We start from the raw sequence: 13,951 nt of genomic DNA, 5'->3' as shown, positions 1-13,951 counted from the left end.
TAACTACTTTATATCCCATTCCTTCGGTTCCAATTGGCCAAGTAATCTTGCGTTGAAGATAGGGAGAGTCTGGACCTCGTGCATTTGTCAGAAACCTGACGGCGCATTATGAATCCATGTCCAGCTGGTGCTCATTGATAATTCTACCTAGGCTGCCACACTCGGAATCACAAACCCGCCGCGCCCCTTTGAGAAGTGTAACACTAAGCAGAAATTTTGGCTGAGATGGTCACGCCGTGTAAGTGCTAATCGTAATCATCTTGCAAGCAAAGCACGGTACTGTACGCAATCATCATGAGACGGCATTAAACCCCTCCTTAACTCATCACTGGAAGCATGCCAGTGACAGTGTATGGGCTTGTGGTACATGATGTGGCAAGAGTTGCAAAGATCATAAATGGCTCATTGAAGAGCGCTATAGGCAAGCTGTATAAATGTAAATCGAAGCAAACCGCCGGCCAACTATGAACAGGAACAAGTTGAAGTCCTCTGACGGGTATGTGACCGCACCGCAAGTAAAAACCTCCGCATCCCCCAGACTCTAAAAATAAAATAAAAAAGAATCCTTTTGAACCTTATTGCAAACAATCATTGGCTCGAACTGTGCCAATGATGAAGCACCTGCATCAGCTTCGCAGTGTATCTCCTGTGACACGGTGGCCTAGAACTGAATGAGGTCCTGCGGCTGGGTGTTTTGCTGCTGTGGCCTTCCAACCGCAAATGGATTGTTACTGCCATTGATACCTGCGGGACCTGTGGCAGCCGGCATTTGCTGCCCATATGACATGCTGGGCATGCCTGTGAATTGTGATCGGAGGAACGGGTTGCTTCCAGTTGCCTCTGCAGTGAGTCGCTGGGCACCGGAGCCGGCGCTGTTGACAAAGGTCCCAGGTGCAGTGTGCTGCGCGGGAATACGTGTCTGGCCGGTGTTGCCGTATGTGTCCATACCGTCTCCCCCAGCAAGCAGGGCGTTCAGCTTGGCTTCGTGGTCTGTGAGCTCCTTCTGCGGAGTTCCGAAGGATGGCTGCGCTGTCAGTTGAGGTTGTTGAGGTTGCTGAGGCAGCGGCTGCTGTTGTTGCTGCTGCTGCTGAGCGAAGCTAGGCTGGCTGAAAGCTGAGAGTGTCTTCTGTTCTGGCAAGGGGGGCATAGAAGATTGCGTCTGAGGGCGGCCAAATGAAGACGCGAATGGATTGTTGGAACCCGTTTGCATTGGTTTCATTGGGTTGCCCGCCTTCATCGAACCGGTCGACCACGGATTATTGCTTCCTGGCTGCGAGGCTGTCTCCTGAGGCGTAACATTTTGCTGAGCGTAAGGGTTGTAGCCCGTTGGCTGCGGCTGGAAGCCTTGCATGCCCTGTTGCTGTCCGTACGGGTCCATGCCCAAGCCGAAACCGTTGCCGCCGTAGCCATTCTGGAACCCTGTCGCCTGCGGCTGTTGGTATCCGGTGTACGCATTGTTCATGTAACCGGTGGGCTGCGTCTGAAGTTGGTTCTGGTCGATGGGATTGGCGAAGAAGTCTACAGCGCTTCCTTGCTGGTAGCCTTGGTTAAATCCAGTGTACTGTGGTTGCGTTGACTGAACGGGGGTGTCATCAAAGAGGAGCGAGGCGTTGTTGTCTTCCATCTCTCGTCTGCGCCGTTCGTCCTCCTCTTTGCTAAGTTTGATCGCCTTAGCTAGGTCATCGTCCTCGGTTTCGTTGGCGCCACGGCCGGCTCGTTTTCGGCGGTCCTCTTCCTCCTGGTGCTTGCTAGCCTCAATAGCGAGTCTGTATTCGGTATCGTCCTCGTTGCTCATACGGCGGCGGACACGCGGCTGAGTAGGGCTGGTGTGCTGAGGAGCGAATTCTTCTAGCCCTGTGACGCGGGACTTCCATGACTTGCGATCGCTCCTTTCGGCTCGAAGCCTCTCTTCATCCAGAATGAGTGACGTAAGTTCCTTGGCGGCAACACGTACTGGTCACTCTGTTAGAAATCCCGAGAATTGACTAAAGCGAATGCACCAGGAATAGTAGAGGGGACGCGTACCGTTTTGACCAACGTCTCTGCCATCTTCATCGATGTATTGGAACTCGCGCAATGTCTTGATGATGTAGATACTCTGTCTCGCCCACGTCACGACAAGCTCGGAGCCCTCGTGCAGACAGTAGTCGAGCACCTTGAGGGCTTTCAAAACGTGCCTCCAGTTTTTTCCCTTGTCGTTCAAACGCTTGTCGAGCATGTCCATGATTTCATAGAACTCGGTAGATCTGAAATGTAATCTTTAGCGTACTCCCAGGGTTGACGACTAGGGAAATGCCTACGTGTTGTACGTGAGCTGAGCAATCTCGCTCATCTGGGTTCCGGTAGGACCCCATGGATCGTTACTGGTTGCTAAGAGGAGTGTCAGGATGGATTTCGAAGACTCAAGGAGGATGACCGCTCCTCGGGAAAGCTGCGACTCACCTTCTCTGACCTTGACCTGGACACTGGAGTAACCCTTGGTCACGTTTTTGACGCTTCGCATTACCTTCGACATTTTGGCGGTGTTGTGTTCGTCAGTCCGCCCGAGGGTGTTGTTTTGTCAGTGGGTGGTGTGCGATGGATTGGCAGGCGATGCCAAGTCCGGTTCCCGTAGTGTAGGGAGGTTGGGTATTGTTCGGGAGAAAGTGGACTGTCGGATGCGCTGGGAAGAAAGTGATGACAGCGATGCGATGTAGCTGGATGCGATTGGGGCGACAACGGAGAGCTTGAGCCCAACGCAGGCGATTGCTGATTGCTGATGCGACGAGCAATAGCACGAAGAATGATTGACAGTGTTGTAGGAAGGTTGGATAAGAGCGCGGCGAAGAGACAGGCTGATGATGGATGGAAGGCAAAGGTTGGAGGTGGGAGGGGCGCTTGTGACGACAGCTTGGTCCAACGAATCGAAGGGCGGCTGAGCGCAGAGCGTTGGCAGACGAAGGGTCGGCGGAGGGGGATGAACGGGTCGTAAGGCCGACTTCGCCAGTGGTTGGGGTGAGGAGGCAGGCCAGATGACGGCGGAAAGCGGAGCCCAGCAGACTGAGGGACGGAGACGGACTACCTAGCTGGCTACTGGGTAAATTTTGTCGACGAAGATGGCGCTTGTCTGTGCCTAGAGCGTCGCGATTGTCGGAAGATGGAAGTTCTGAAGATGAAGCATTAAAGTTTGTCAAACATGGGCGACTTGAGGAAGCTACGTGGAACTTGGAAGGCAAAAAGACAGAAAGGTCCCGGTTCGGTTGGCACTGGCACTGACTTTGACACTGGGCACTGGGCACTTGGCACTGGGGCGGGAGTGACGACCTGAGTGTCACACTTCACGTCTCTGGCGGTGCGGCGAGTGCGTGTGCGTAATGCAACTTGGCCGGGCGGTCGGAGACGGAGGCTGCGACTCGGAGGTCCAAGACTTTGGAGCACTGGAGCACTGGAGCAGTCTCCTTCCAGGTCTGTCCCACGCATAATAGAAGTCACCTTGGTGTGGAGCTAGAAGGCTGTGTCGGTAAAGGTATCCGTACCTTGCCCCGGCACAAAGTACCTACAAATGCCTTACCTGACAAGTACATAAGGTCTCGTCTCAAGGTACCTAGAATACATTCACCTGGATGGCAACTCAATTCAAAGAGGTCGTGGAGATCTACAGAAAATGCGAGACTACCGAGAAAATATGGCGTGAGTCACTCCGACTCAATGAACGTCGTCGTTTTGTGTAGCGGATGCTCGTACGTACTTCCATGTCGGTAGCGCAAAGCTGGTGGTATGCCTCGATCAACATGCGACAGGATGTGCTTCTGCACGTCTCCATTCCGACACGTACCTCACATGCTGCAGGCGATCAAAAAAGCTACCTACCTTACCCGACCTAGGTATTCAAGCATGTGCTTTGTGTTTAGGTACAAGTAGCCCCCATCAGCGACACCTCACCGACGGATACGCGGCTGGCGGATACCCTGATGCCGGTCCCCAACCTTGCCAACCTAATATTCGATACGGGCAGACATTTTACATCAGCTAAGCTACCTACTCCTCAGGCTCTTACTAAGGTATTGTTACCTTCATCGTTGCAGCTCTACTACATGTCTACACAATCACTTCCATCTTCATTCGGGCATGATATTCTCAGGAAATGTGTCGCAGCCTGTCCATCCTCTTGGTCAGGTAGTCAAAGACTTTACCACGCGCTTGCCCGTACGGAGAAGGCTTGTTTCCCAGCGATTGGATGAAAGCAACAGGAAGGTGGCCAAATCGGAGGCTGCCGCCATGTCACCAAGAGAGGCTGAGTGAATTTAGCTTCGGCTCCTCTACGGTCGACGTGCTATATAGGATGGGTACGGAGGTATCCTATCGCAAGGCCCTGTGAGGTGGCCGGAGACGTGTTTACAGATAGGAAGCGTGGCAGCCAATGTCTCTTTATAATCGAGCGGTTCAATGCTGAAAAGAGGCTACGGCGAGGTTCGCCGTGTACAGAAATCAGAACAAGACGCACCTTCAGTCAGCCACATCTCAATACTGAGTAATGTCCACCTCTGATTTAGGTTTACTTGCCTGCAGATATGTAGACAAAAGTCAATTATTATTTCAAGATGAGCATTTGTTGGCAGGACTACTGACACCTCTCTGAGCTACCTTCAGCCACAGCAGAGACACTGGCTGAATACTTCTCATCAGCTGTTAGTTTGACTTAAAAGAAGGAGACTAAAAACCAACAAATAGTTGCTGCGCTTGCATTACTAGAAACAATATGTTACAACTCGGCTCGAATGAGACTAGGAATAATAATAGTGTAAGGGGGTATCGGCTGTTTGGCATCACTCGTCCTCTACTTGGCCGCTAACGTCACCATTGAGGTCGCTTGCTGCTCCCTCGGCGCCAGCGTTCTCGTGTTCCCCTTCCTGAAACTGCACGCGAACCACATCCATTGTCTCATTGCCCTCGGCGGTGAGCCCTTCAACCTCTTCGCCATTAGTCACAGCAAGTCCAGCCAGCCGCTGTTTCTCTTGTTTCTCTCTAAGCCAGCCCGGCGGGAGACCAGGACCACTATCGGCATTACCATAATCGCTTTTCTTAGTACCCTTCGGCCAACGGCCCGGTCCACGTCCCGTCCCCCCCGTTTTACGCCGTGATGACGAAGATGAGCTTTTGCTCTTGGGTCGGCTCGATGTGGTCCGTCTCGCGCTGCTGCCACCGCCCGAACGTCGTGGTCTGGAGTTGCTGCTCGTTATTCGTGCTACAACGGGCCGTGGTACACTGGGTCGCGGCCGGTCGGACCGACGACCTCCCGGAGGCGGATAGACCTCGAACCTCGATGGAGGTATGTCTTTGTACAGGCTGGCCCAGTCGCCTCCGACCGACTGTTCGGGAGTAGCCCGGAGCGCTTCCTTGAGCTGGGAAGGCTCTTCATCAGCCTGTTCTAGGCAAGTCTCGCCGTTCATTAAACCGCCTGGATGTGTCTCCGTCGATTCATAAACGTTGGACTCCAATTTCGGCCCAGTCGCTTCTGTATCAGCACCCTCAGCGATGGTCGATGGGCCGCCTTCGGCAACGGGAGGTTTGTCGACAATGCCATTGGCTGTTGCCTCCTGTTGAGAGGTTGGTAGCGACAAACTCTGTACAGGTTTGTGAATATCATCTTCTTCTCGTGGTGCAATCGCGCTGATAGCTGGACCCAACTCAAAGTTTGTGGCATTGCCTCGTCCCATGACGTACGGAGTCCAGGTGAGCGCGTCTGGATTCAATTTGACGTAGTCCTTGCTCTCCCATTTGGCTATGTACTCGTTACAGTACGAAAGGTCGACACGGAAGGCATAGAGCTCCGTAAACGGATCACGGACCAGGCATCGGAGACCTTCGAGGGCAGAGATAACGTCGTCAGGAGTCAGTCCTGTATCATCGGACATTTGCCGAACGCTGAGGCCCGGTGCCGTAGACTTATCCTCCTCGACATGGTCAAGGAGATAGCGGCAGAGTACCAGCCTCCAGTAGTTGCGGTAGGAGACGAGACCCATGTCCGAAAGAGGCTTTTCAGGTGATCCAGTCTTGCGCTCTACGCGAGTGAGCAAGTATGAAAAGTCGATCAGGAGATTGCCGTAGCCTTTTCGCTGGTGTATAGGCAGGGTTAGAATGCAAGAAACATTGTTCTGGCTGCTGGCTCTTTTCTCCTTGGAGAAATAACCAACAAAGTGGTAGCCAAGAGCATCGTACTCGCACAATACATAGAAAAGGAACGGCTCAACATCGTAGTAGAGTGTTTTGGACCCTAAGAATAGCTTGGCGAGGAGACAGAGATTCTGGCAGTATACAGGGTTTTTCCGGCCGTCAACCTCGAAGACAGAAACGGATCCATGCCGGTATATCTCGTCGCCCGGTGGGTGTTTGGCGGGGCACTTGAGTTTGTGACGCCAGGCGACATAATCCGAGTTCATGTACTTCAGACAGAATTCGCAAATGTAGAGAGTGCGATTCCGGCTGTACTCCTCAGGATAGGGAGCGGCATACCAAGTGTCGATTTCCCAGCCTCCAAAATCGATGCACTCAATCTGACTCGCTGGTCCAGCATTTTTCTTGGGCCTTTTGGCTGGTGTCGCTAGGTTGATTTGGACGCTGTGAAGACGAGCTCGCCATACCTCCTCGGCTTTTTGTTTGGCTTCATCGAATTTCCGGCGATCGTCGTTGGTTGGTAAAGTCCTTGATGTATCGGCTTCATTCTCACTGAGAATGCCTCCGTAGGGCTTTGTTCTTACGTCGTCGGTTTCCCGGTCCAAGAAAGAATAGAAGGGATGTGAGTAGTCAGTGGAAGTGAAGGAAGCTGCAATGGCTGCAGCCAATCCATCGTGGGACGAAGCGGTCGTGTCTATCACTTTCTCCGTTCTTCTTCGATTGGACGAGGACTTTCTTGACAGCACTCGGCGAAGGGCGGCTGGCTTGACACGCATCTTGACAATGGTGGACCGACCCCGTCGAGTGACAGTTACCGCTTTTGACTTTCGAGGGGGGTGCAGACGTAGCTTGCGTCGCGTATCCTTCTCCCCAGCTCCGTTGGGGCCCTCCTGTGCTGTGCCTGTACCATGGCTTGATTCTCTCTCTTTGGATGTGTTTCGTCGACGCTTTCTGAGCGACATGACGATTTCCTCAGCTTCGACAGAAGACGTCTTGCGCTTACGAAGAACTCGAGTTCCATCCATAGGATCGTCGTTCAAGAGAAGATGATTGAATACCGAGTGAGAGTCAGGTTTGGAGGTGCCTTTTTGGGGCGGAAGCAGGTCTCGCGCTACTTGGGATGCTGTTGACCGTCTAGACGATGGAGACAGTCCAAGTTCGTGCTCAGCATCTAGCCCTTGCTCAGCTTCGAGCTTTTCTGCATATTCGGGAGAAGCATTCCTTTGAGACTCGTCGGCGGGTACATCTTCAGCAGTCACACAATCGGGGCACTTCCACTGAGGAGCAGCTACAAGGAACAATTAGACATAAGAAGGCTTGACAGAGGAGGGAAGTATGTACTGTTGAACTCGTGTAACGCGCCGGCCTCTCTGGCGCAATGTTGGTGTGCTAAATAGATGTTGTCAGCTTTCTGCGCGATGTTGCTCTGCCCTAAGATGTTGAGCACTTACAGTTCTCTCCACATCCAACGCAAGCTAAGTACTCTTCGAAGTCCTCTGCCGGATCATGTTCTTCATCTTGTTTGCAGAACATGCAAGTGTTCATCGCTGCGTCCTCTGAACCTTCGTCTTCGTCTTCTTCTTCCTCTACGGCGACGTCGTCCCACGCTTCGCCTCCTTCGGATTCATTGCCAGACTCACTGTGCGATTCCGAGTGCTCGCTGTCCGGCTCATCTGCATCCTCATCATCGGTTTCGCCTGGTCTGATCTTAACAGCGCCAACACCTTCTGCCTCGTCCTCCTCAATTTCATCTAGCAAGCTGCTGCTGCGACTGCGCGCACCGCCCGAAGCTTCGTCTCCATCGTCTTGCTCCAGGCGCTGATCCATGTCGACGCCGGAGTACTCGTCCAGGTTCTCTTCTAGAGAGTCCTGCTCGGACAGTTCACTATTGTCGTCTGCATTCTCGGTCATTTCGATGTCGCCATCTAAGGCAGGCGCGTCTCTTTCATCGTCTTCATCGCCGATCGCATCCGAGAGTTCGTCGTCGTGCGTGTTTGGGTTCGTCAAGGGACTCTCGGTATCCTGAGGCAATTCTTCGACTGGCACTGCCGGTGCGTCTTCAATGTCGGCATCTTCGTCTGAAAGAAGAGCGCTCTGCTGCAGCTCTTCTTCGGTGAGTTGAGCGCTTGCCATCTTGTCGACGAGGCTCGAAGGCCGCAAGAGTTTGCGGATTGCAATCGTTTATTAGAGCTATTGCTTCGAATTCCGCCTGTGGATGACAAGAGTTCGGTATTCGCAGCCCATAGCTAGCAAGAAGGTCAAAGAATCGAGCGAGTCTGGCGCACAACTGTGGTGAATCGGCTTGCCGTGAGCGAGTGTTGCTGAGAGAAGTGAGCGCGTCTAGCCTTAGGTGACGATGCGCGGCGGTAGACATGCACTGTTGTTGGTATAGATCAAATGCTGTCTCTGGGCAGAGGATTTAACGCGTTGTTAGATGGTTGACACAGGTTCCTCCGCAACTGTGGAAAAGCCAGCAATGGCTGTCACGTCTTGTCCGAGGCGCAGATAGTTGACAGACTGGCGCAAGCCAAGGGATGCGACTTCCACACCTGTGGCGCGTACAGTAACCGGCCAATTGAGCACTGTGTCCTCACCAGGGTCAAAGGTGAGGTTCCCACGGCAGGTATGCGCGACATGCACCTGGGTCACGGGGTGTGGGACGGTAAGGCAGTGGGCAAGTACATAGGTACCTACTGCCACCTACGGGTAACCGGGCTAGCTAGGTAGCTACCTGCGAGCCTGTTGCCATGAGCTTCAATTCGCAAAAGGCAACCTTGGGGGAGGGGCTTTTAGGCGTGTCAGGGACGGAAACAATGGATGGATGGTTCCCACTTCAATCCAATAACTCCCGCAGCGACCAATGGCAAGCTGCCGGGACCATTCACAATGTTCAGCCAATCATCCTGATCGCAAAAGCACTGACGCGAATGGTGCATCACGTGATCCAGAAATACCCAGTCCGAGGACCCGACGATTTGCGGATTGCTTCCATCAATTGGCCAGTCAATTCGAGGAAGCCGGAATCCATCGACGTCTCCCGAAGACACCGACGACTGCAAGCTGTGTCTCTCGTCAACCTTGCGCCCTTTCGATACATACATACCGACGAATAACGACGCTCAGCCGAACGGCTACCCGCTACCATGCCCGTCCCCTTCGAAACCCTGATTCCCTATGGAATCATGATTGCCGTAAGAGCTACCTTGCGATTGCCATTGCGCCGGCGCGAGACGACTTCAACCTCCACGACGGAAACTAACGGAATAACAGATGTTCGGTATCACCGGTACCGGACTGCATGTCATCAAGGGCATCCAGAACGGCGGAAAGAAGCCCCGTTGGGGCTTGGATCAGTGGGATAGGGTGAGTACTCGTGAACTGGGACTACTTTGATATTTGCGTTGCTAACCTCGCTTTCTTACAGCAAAGTACGTCTCAAACCGACAGGAAACATATCCTACTATTCGATCGAAAGCTAACATGAAGGTATAACAGTGATGGACCGGGATCGCAGACTCACGGGCGATCTGCGTGGACAGATTGCCAACCACGAAGCGCCTCCAGGCTTCGAACTGAACCACCCCTGGAGAGTATGCATTTGCTTGCGACAAATGGCTGAAAATTGGCTAACCATATCGTGCAGTTGGAGAAGCGTATGACGTAGAGGATGGGGGTCAACAAAAAATATGTATGCTACTTTGTCTGGAAACCATGAGGTTTTCACTATTCATCATCCACTTCAGCCATCCAATGAAATTTCAATTTTCTGTTCAGTCTCAGAACTACTGCCGTAGTCTATGTGATTGTTGAGTTGACCGTGCTGGTCACGTCGAGGGAAGAGGTGGGAGGTGGGCTATAGAAAGACATCGTATACGTCTACCAGGTTTGGCTCTAGATGATGATCACATTGTCTCTATAAGCTAATCTGCGCTTTATTCTTGTTCAACCCATCCACCAACAGACAGGCTTGACAGATGGCTTGACTAGACATGTAGCCGCATCTCTCACACTTGCCCAATGTCTGTAATGGAGCACTTGGAGTTGCCTGTGCTTGACCATGTCTCGATCTGGGCGTCTCAGACGAATTCTGAATCTTCTTTCCAATCTTTGGTGAAGGTGAAGGAGCAGTTGTGAAGTCTGTCTCCTGAGGTTTGGCCATAGTTGTCTGGCTCAAGCTTGCATCCAGTTGAGCAATTTCGGTCTCAAGTCCTTTGCTTTGCTGCGAGCCGCAGCCAGCAACGAAGTCATCCTCAGCGGCACGGGGAGTACTTCCTTTGCACGCGCAAGAGCTACCCGATCCTCCTGCAACAAGCCGAGCCATATCCTCACCGCTGCGGACTATGTCCAAAATAGCACTTGGCCGCACTCGCTCGAGATTCTTGATCAGGGTGCGAGCAGTTCCACGGAAAGCTTCGGGGCTGTAAATGCATTCGGTACTGAAGTAGTCGAGTTTCTTATGATGGGCATATAGCACAATCTCCTTCTCGTAAGAATACTTGAGGGGTTTGCTACGCTTGACATCGCTAGTGTCGTCGCCAGTGACGATACTTGTGCTGCGACCCAGCCGTGGCAAATCTCCTCTCAAGAGATTCATGAGGATGGTTTCGGCAACATCATCTGCGTTGTGGCCGGTGACAACATGTTTAATGTTCAAAATCTTGGCGCCTCGGTCCAGTGCCTGTCGGCGGAACACACCGCAATATGTGCAGTTGCCCTTCTTTCCAATCACTTCGACAACTTGGTCCATCGTCCAGCCGTACAACTCGTCGTACCCTACTATAGTAAGGGGCATGTCGTACTGCACGGCATTTCTCTTGACGGTTTCGAGCGAATCGTCCCTATAGCCCTTGATGCCCTCATCGATGCTGAGAAGTACAAGGTTCAAGCCGTAGTCATACCTGTCGTTGAGGGTTTTGAGAACACTTGCTAAAACGGTCGAGTCTTTGCCACCCGAAGCTCCGATAGCCACCTGTTCTCCCCGAGAAAATAATGAGGAAGAGACGATAGTGTGATGCACTTCTTCCTCGAATACTGAGATAAAACAGGCCTTGCAAAGTTTCTGATGGTTCTTGGGCCGCTTCACGAGAGCGCGCTCGGTCTTACACTTTGCGCATAGCACCGGTGCCATCTTGATCGCTGCACCACGCGGAAGAAAGAATTAGGTCCCCAGTGAGAAGAAGGGCGTCCCAGAAAGATAGTGTCGTGTCGGCGGCGGCAACTTGGCGCCACTTCGCGCTGGAGAAGTCGTCGCCTCAGTTGAAACGACCAACTTCAAAATCGATACCCAGCGGTGGATCGGACAGGATAAAATTGAGCCGAACTGCAACGTTGAGAACGCAGTGTATGTGGGCTTGTGTTTCTCCACGGAATATGTATGTCGGGGGAAGAGTGGCCTTGGGGGTTGGATCAGTGAAAAAAGAGATACTTTGTTTCTAGATCGAGGTTAAGGAAAATTTGAGAATAGCATGTGTCGCCGTGTGGCTTTGATGGCCTTGGAGTCATCATCGTCGGTGCAATAGGTACGTACCGCAAAGCGGGATTCCGTGGATCTTCGATTACTTAGTGGGCAAGATACCACACGGATACTATCATCTACCGGTATTGCAGAAAAGGGACGGGATTTTCTCTCTGGCAATTAAATGCCCCTCGTCCGCTTTGCCAGGCATGAATCATCTGCTCCGACAACTTTGCATCCTTCCTGAGTGAATCAGGGATTTTATGAGGAAACAAAGCGACGAGGGTCTTATCCGCATTGCTCCTGCTGTCTCCATTTTGCATTGTCTGCCAGCTTGCCCGCTTGAGCTGCCAAACGCGTAATTATGCCAGCAGAAGATTGATCCAGGATGGGCGTAAGTGCTTGTCATGGGTACTATCAACCAATGGTGGTGAACAAGATGACCAACAATGAGGTGCTCGGGTCTCTGTGAACTTTTTTGTCTGGCGCAAAAGTGACATTCCATCTTCCCTCGTAGTGGGGTCGAGTACCCTGTCGTCCCTGTCAAGGCTATTCTGAACGACCTTATTAACTTCAAGCCTTCCATTCAGGTCACTTGTCGTTATTTAGTGATCATCACGTGGAGATAAGACTAGCGGTGCGAAGTCTCCGGTACGGGGTAAGGAGGTAGGTACGCACCCACGTCGGAAATGTTCTTATCGGGTATCCACCCTATCTTGCCCTAATCCAATTTTTTTGCGCCCACACCAACAACGTCTTATCCTCGTCTCCCGAATTTTGTGTTTCTACATATCGACCTTCTCCTCATCCATCTCCGCCAAAGGCAGTATCACGACAACCGACAAAATGGTGAGTACACATTGAACGAAGACGACTTCATCTGCCCTCGAGGCCAATCTCCGTCCAGTCTCGCTGCTATGCGAACTGCGATTTTCCGTCTCGGCCGTCGGTCCTCAGCAAGCTTGCTTGTTGGGGCGGGCCGTTGATGATGATTTGGCTGGAGGGGACGGCGAAGTATTGGATTCACTCCCAATGCTTCTCCGTCCTTCTCCTTAGAGTTAAAGGAAGACACAAGTTGATTTGAACAATTCACTGATGTCTTGCTTTCTCAATGATAGCCTCCCAAGTCCGGTAAGAAGGTGGCTCCCGCCCCTTTCCCTCAGGGAAAGGCTGGCTCCAAGAAGGCTCCCAAGGTCAGTACACATTCTACCCATGATTGCACGCGCAGTTCCATAGATGGCTGACAATGATCGCAGAACCCTCTTATCGAGCGTAAGCCCCGCAACTTCGGCATCGGCCAGGACATCCAGCCCCGTCGCAACTTGGCCCGCATGGTCAAGTGGCCCGAGTATGTCCGTCTTCAGCGCCAGAAGAAGATCTTGAACATGCGTCTCAAGGTCCCCCCTGCGATCGCCCAGTTCCAGCACGTCCTCGACCGCAACACCGCCGCCCAGGCTTTCAAGCTCCTCAACAAGTACCGCCCTGAGACCAAGGCCGAGAAGAAGGAGCGTCTCGTCAAGGAGGCCACCGCCATCAAGGACGGCAAGAAGAAGGAGGATGTCTCCAAGAAGCCCTACACTGTCAAGTACGGTCTCAACCACGTTGTTGGCCTGATCGAGAACAAGAAGGCTTCCCTCGTCCTCATCCCCAACGACGTTGATCCCATTGAGTTGGTTATCTTCCTCCCCGCCCTCTGCCGCAAGATGGGTGTCCCCTTCGCCATCATCAAGGGCAAGGCCCGCCTCGGAACCGTCGTCCACAAGAAGGTATGTTGTCTATTCAGTCGTCACTGATGTTGTCATTACGGCTTACTGACTGATCATAGACTGCTGCTGTCCTCGCTTTCACCGAGGTCCGCTCCGAGGACAAGAGCGAGCTCTCCAAGCTTGTCTCCGCCATCAAGGATGGATACTTGGAGAAGACCGACAGCGCTCGCAAGCAGTGGGGTGGTGGTATCATGGGCGCCAAGGCTCAGAAGCGCACCGAGAAGAAGCAGAAGGCTCTCGACAACGCCATCAAGGTCTAAGATGGAACAATACCCGGACTACTTTAGTGTATTAGGAGACTAGGCCACTGGAGGCTATCGGATCATAAAAATTTGGCATGGCGTCGGGATTATTCTATTGGGTTTCAAGTTCATGCTTTGCTCTCATGACATAGTGATCTAACGACCCTTTAACTCTCAATCCAGCATGTCTCCTCCCTTTGTAATCCTTCTTCATTTCCTGTCGGCAATGATAGTAATCCTGACGATTTACTCGTCGTAAATATGTCGGTGATAGTCACAGTGTCCGTTTGCGAAGAGTTGAAGCCAATTCCTGTGTGAGAATCAAAGCTTATTGA

The 13,951-nt window shown here is 52.4% G+C and overlaps 5 protein-coding genes across 5 annotated transcripts; 2 read left to right on the top strand and 3 right to left on the bottom strand.

Moving 5' to 3' along the window:
- Nucleotides 1-661: 661 nt before the first annotated feature.
- Nucleotides 662-2,515, bottom strand: N0V96_012137 (uncharacterized protein; the record flags this gene model as incomplete). The annotated part of the gene is made up of 4 exons (XM_053198462.1): nt 662-1,953; nt 2,026-2,246; nt 2,301-2,370; nt 2,443-2,515. The coding sequence occupies 4 exons, from the start codon at nt 2,513-2,515 to the stop codon at nt 662-664; spliced, it is 1,656 nt and encodes a 551-aa protein (XP_053044116.1).
- A 2,290-nt stretch (nt 2,516-4,805) lies between these two features.
- On the bottom strand, nt 4,806-8,286 carry SAS3 (Histone acetyltransferase; the record flags this gene model as incomplete). The annotated part of the gene is made up of 3 exons (XM_065759513.1): nt 4,806-7,441; nt 7,495-7,542; nt 7,605-8,286. 3 exons carry the CDS (start codon nt 8,284-8,286, stop codon nt 4,806-4,808), a joined length of 3,366 nt encoding a protein of 1,121 aa, XP_065611896.1.
- Nucleotides 8,287-9,296: 1,010 nt separating this feature from the next.
- N0V96_012135 (uncharacterized protein) lies at nt 9,297-9,817 on the top strand (the record flags this gene model as incomplete). Its single annotated transcript, XM_065759512.1, has 5 exons — nt 9,297-9,344; nt 9,424-9,516; nt 9,578-9,585; nt 9,668-9,743; nt 9,797-9,817. The coding sequence occupies 5 exons, from the start codon at nt 9,297-9,299 to the stop codon at nt 9,815-9,817; spliced, it is 246 nt and encodes an 81-aa protein (XP_065611895.1).
- A 249-nt stretch (nt 9,818-10,066) lies between these two features.
- CTU1 (cytosolic thiouridylase subunit Ctu1) lies at nt 10,067-11,281 on the bottom strand (the record flags this gene model as incomplete). Its single annotated transcript, XM_053198460.1, has 1 exon — nt 10,067-11,281. One exon carries the CDS (start codon nt 11,279-11,281, stop codon nt 10,067-10,069), a length of 1,215 nt encoding a protein of 404 aa, XP_053044114.1.
- Nucleotides 11,282-12,454: 1,173 nt separating this feature from the next.
- rpl8 (60S ribosomal protein eL8) lies at nt 12,455-13,634 on the top strand (the record flags this gene model as incomplete). The annotated part of the gene is made up of 4 exons (XM_053198459.2): nt 12,455-12,457; nt 12,727-12,801; nt 12,865-13,374; nt 13,434-13,634. 4 exons carry the CDS (start codon nt 12,455-12,457, stop codon nt 13,632-13,634), a joined length of 789 nt encoding a protein of 262 aa, XP_053044113.1.
- Nucleotides 13,635-13,951: the final 317 nt, after the last annotated feature.

Source organism: Colletotrichum fioriniae (genome assembly GCF_027942845.1).
Source record: "Colletotrichum fioriniae strain IMI 355084 chromosome Unknown scaffold_21, whole genome shotgun sequence".
NCBI classification, from domain to species: Eukaryota; Fungi; Ascomycota; class Sordariomycetes; order Glomerellales; family Glomerellaceae; genus Colletotrichum; species Colletotrichum fioriniae.
This window is presented reverse-complemented; position numbering and strand designations above follow the sequence as displayed.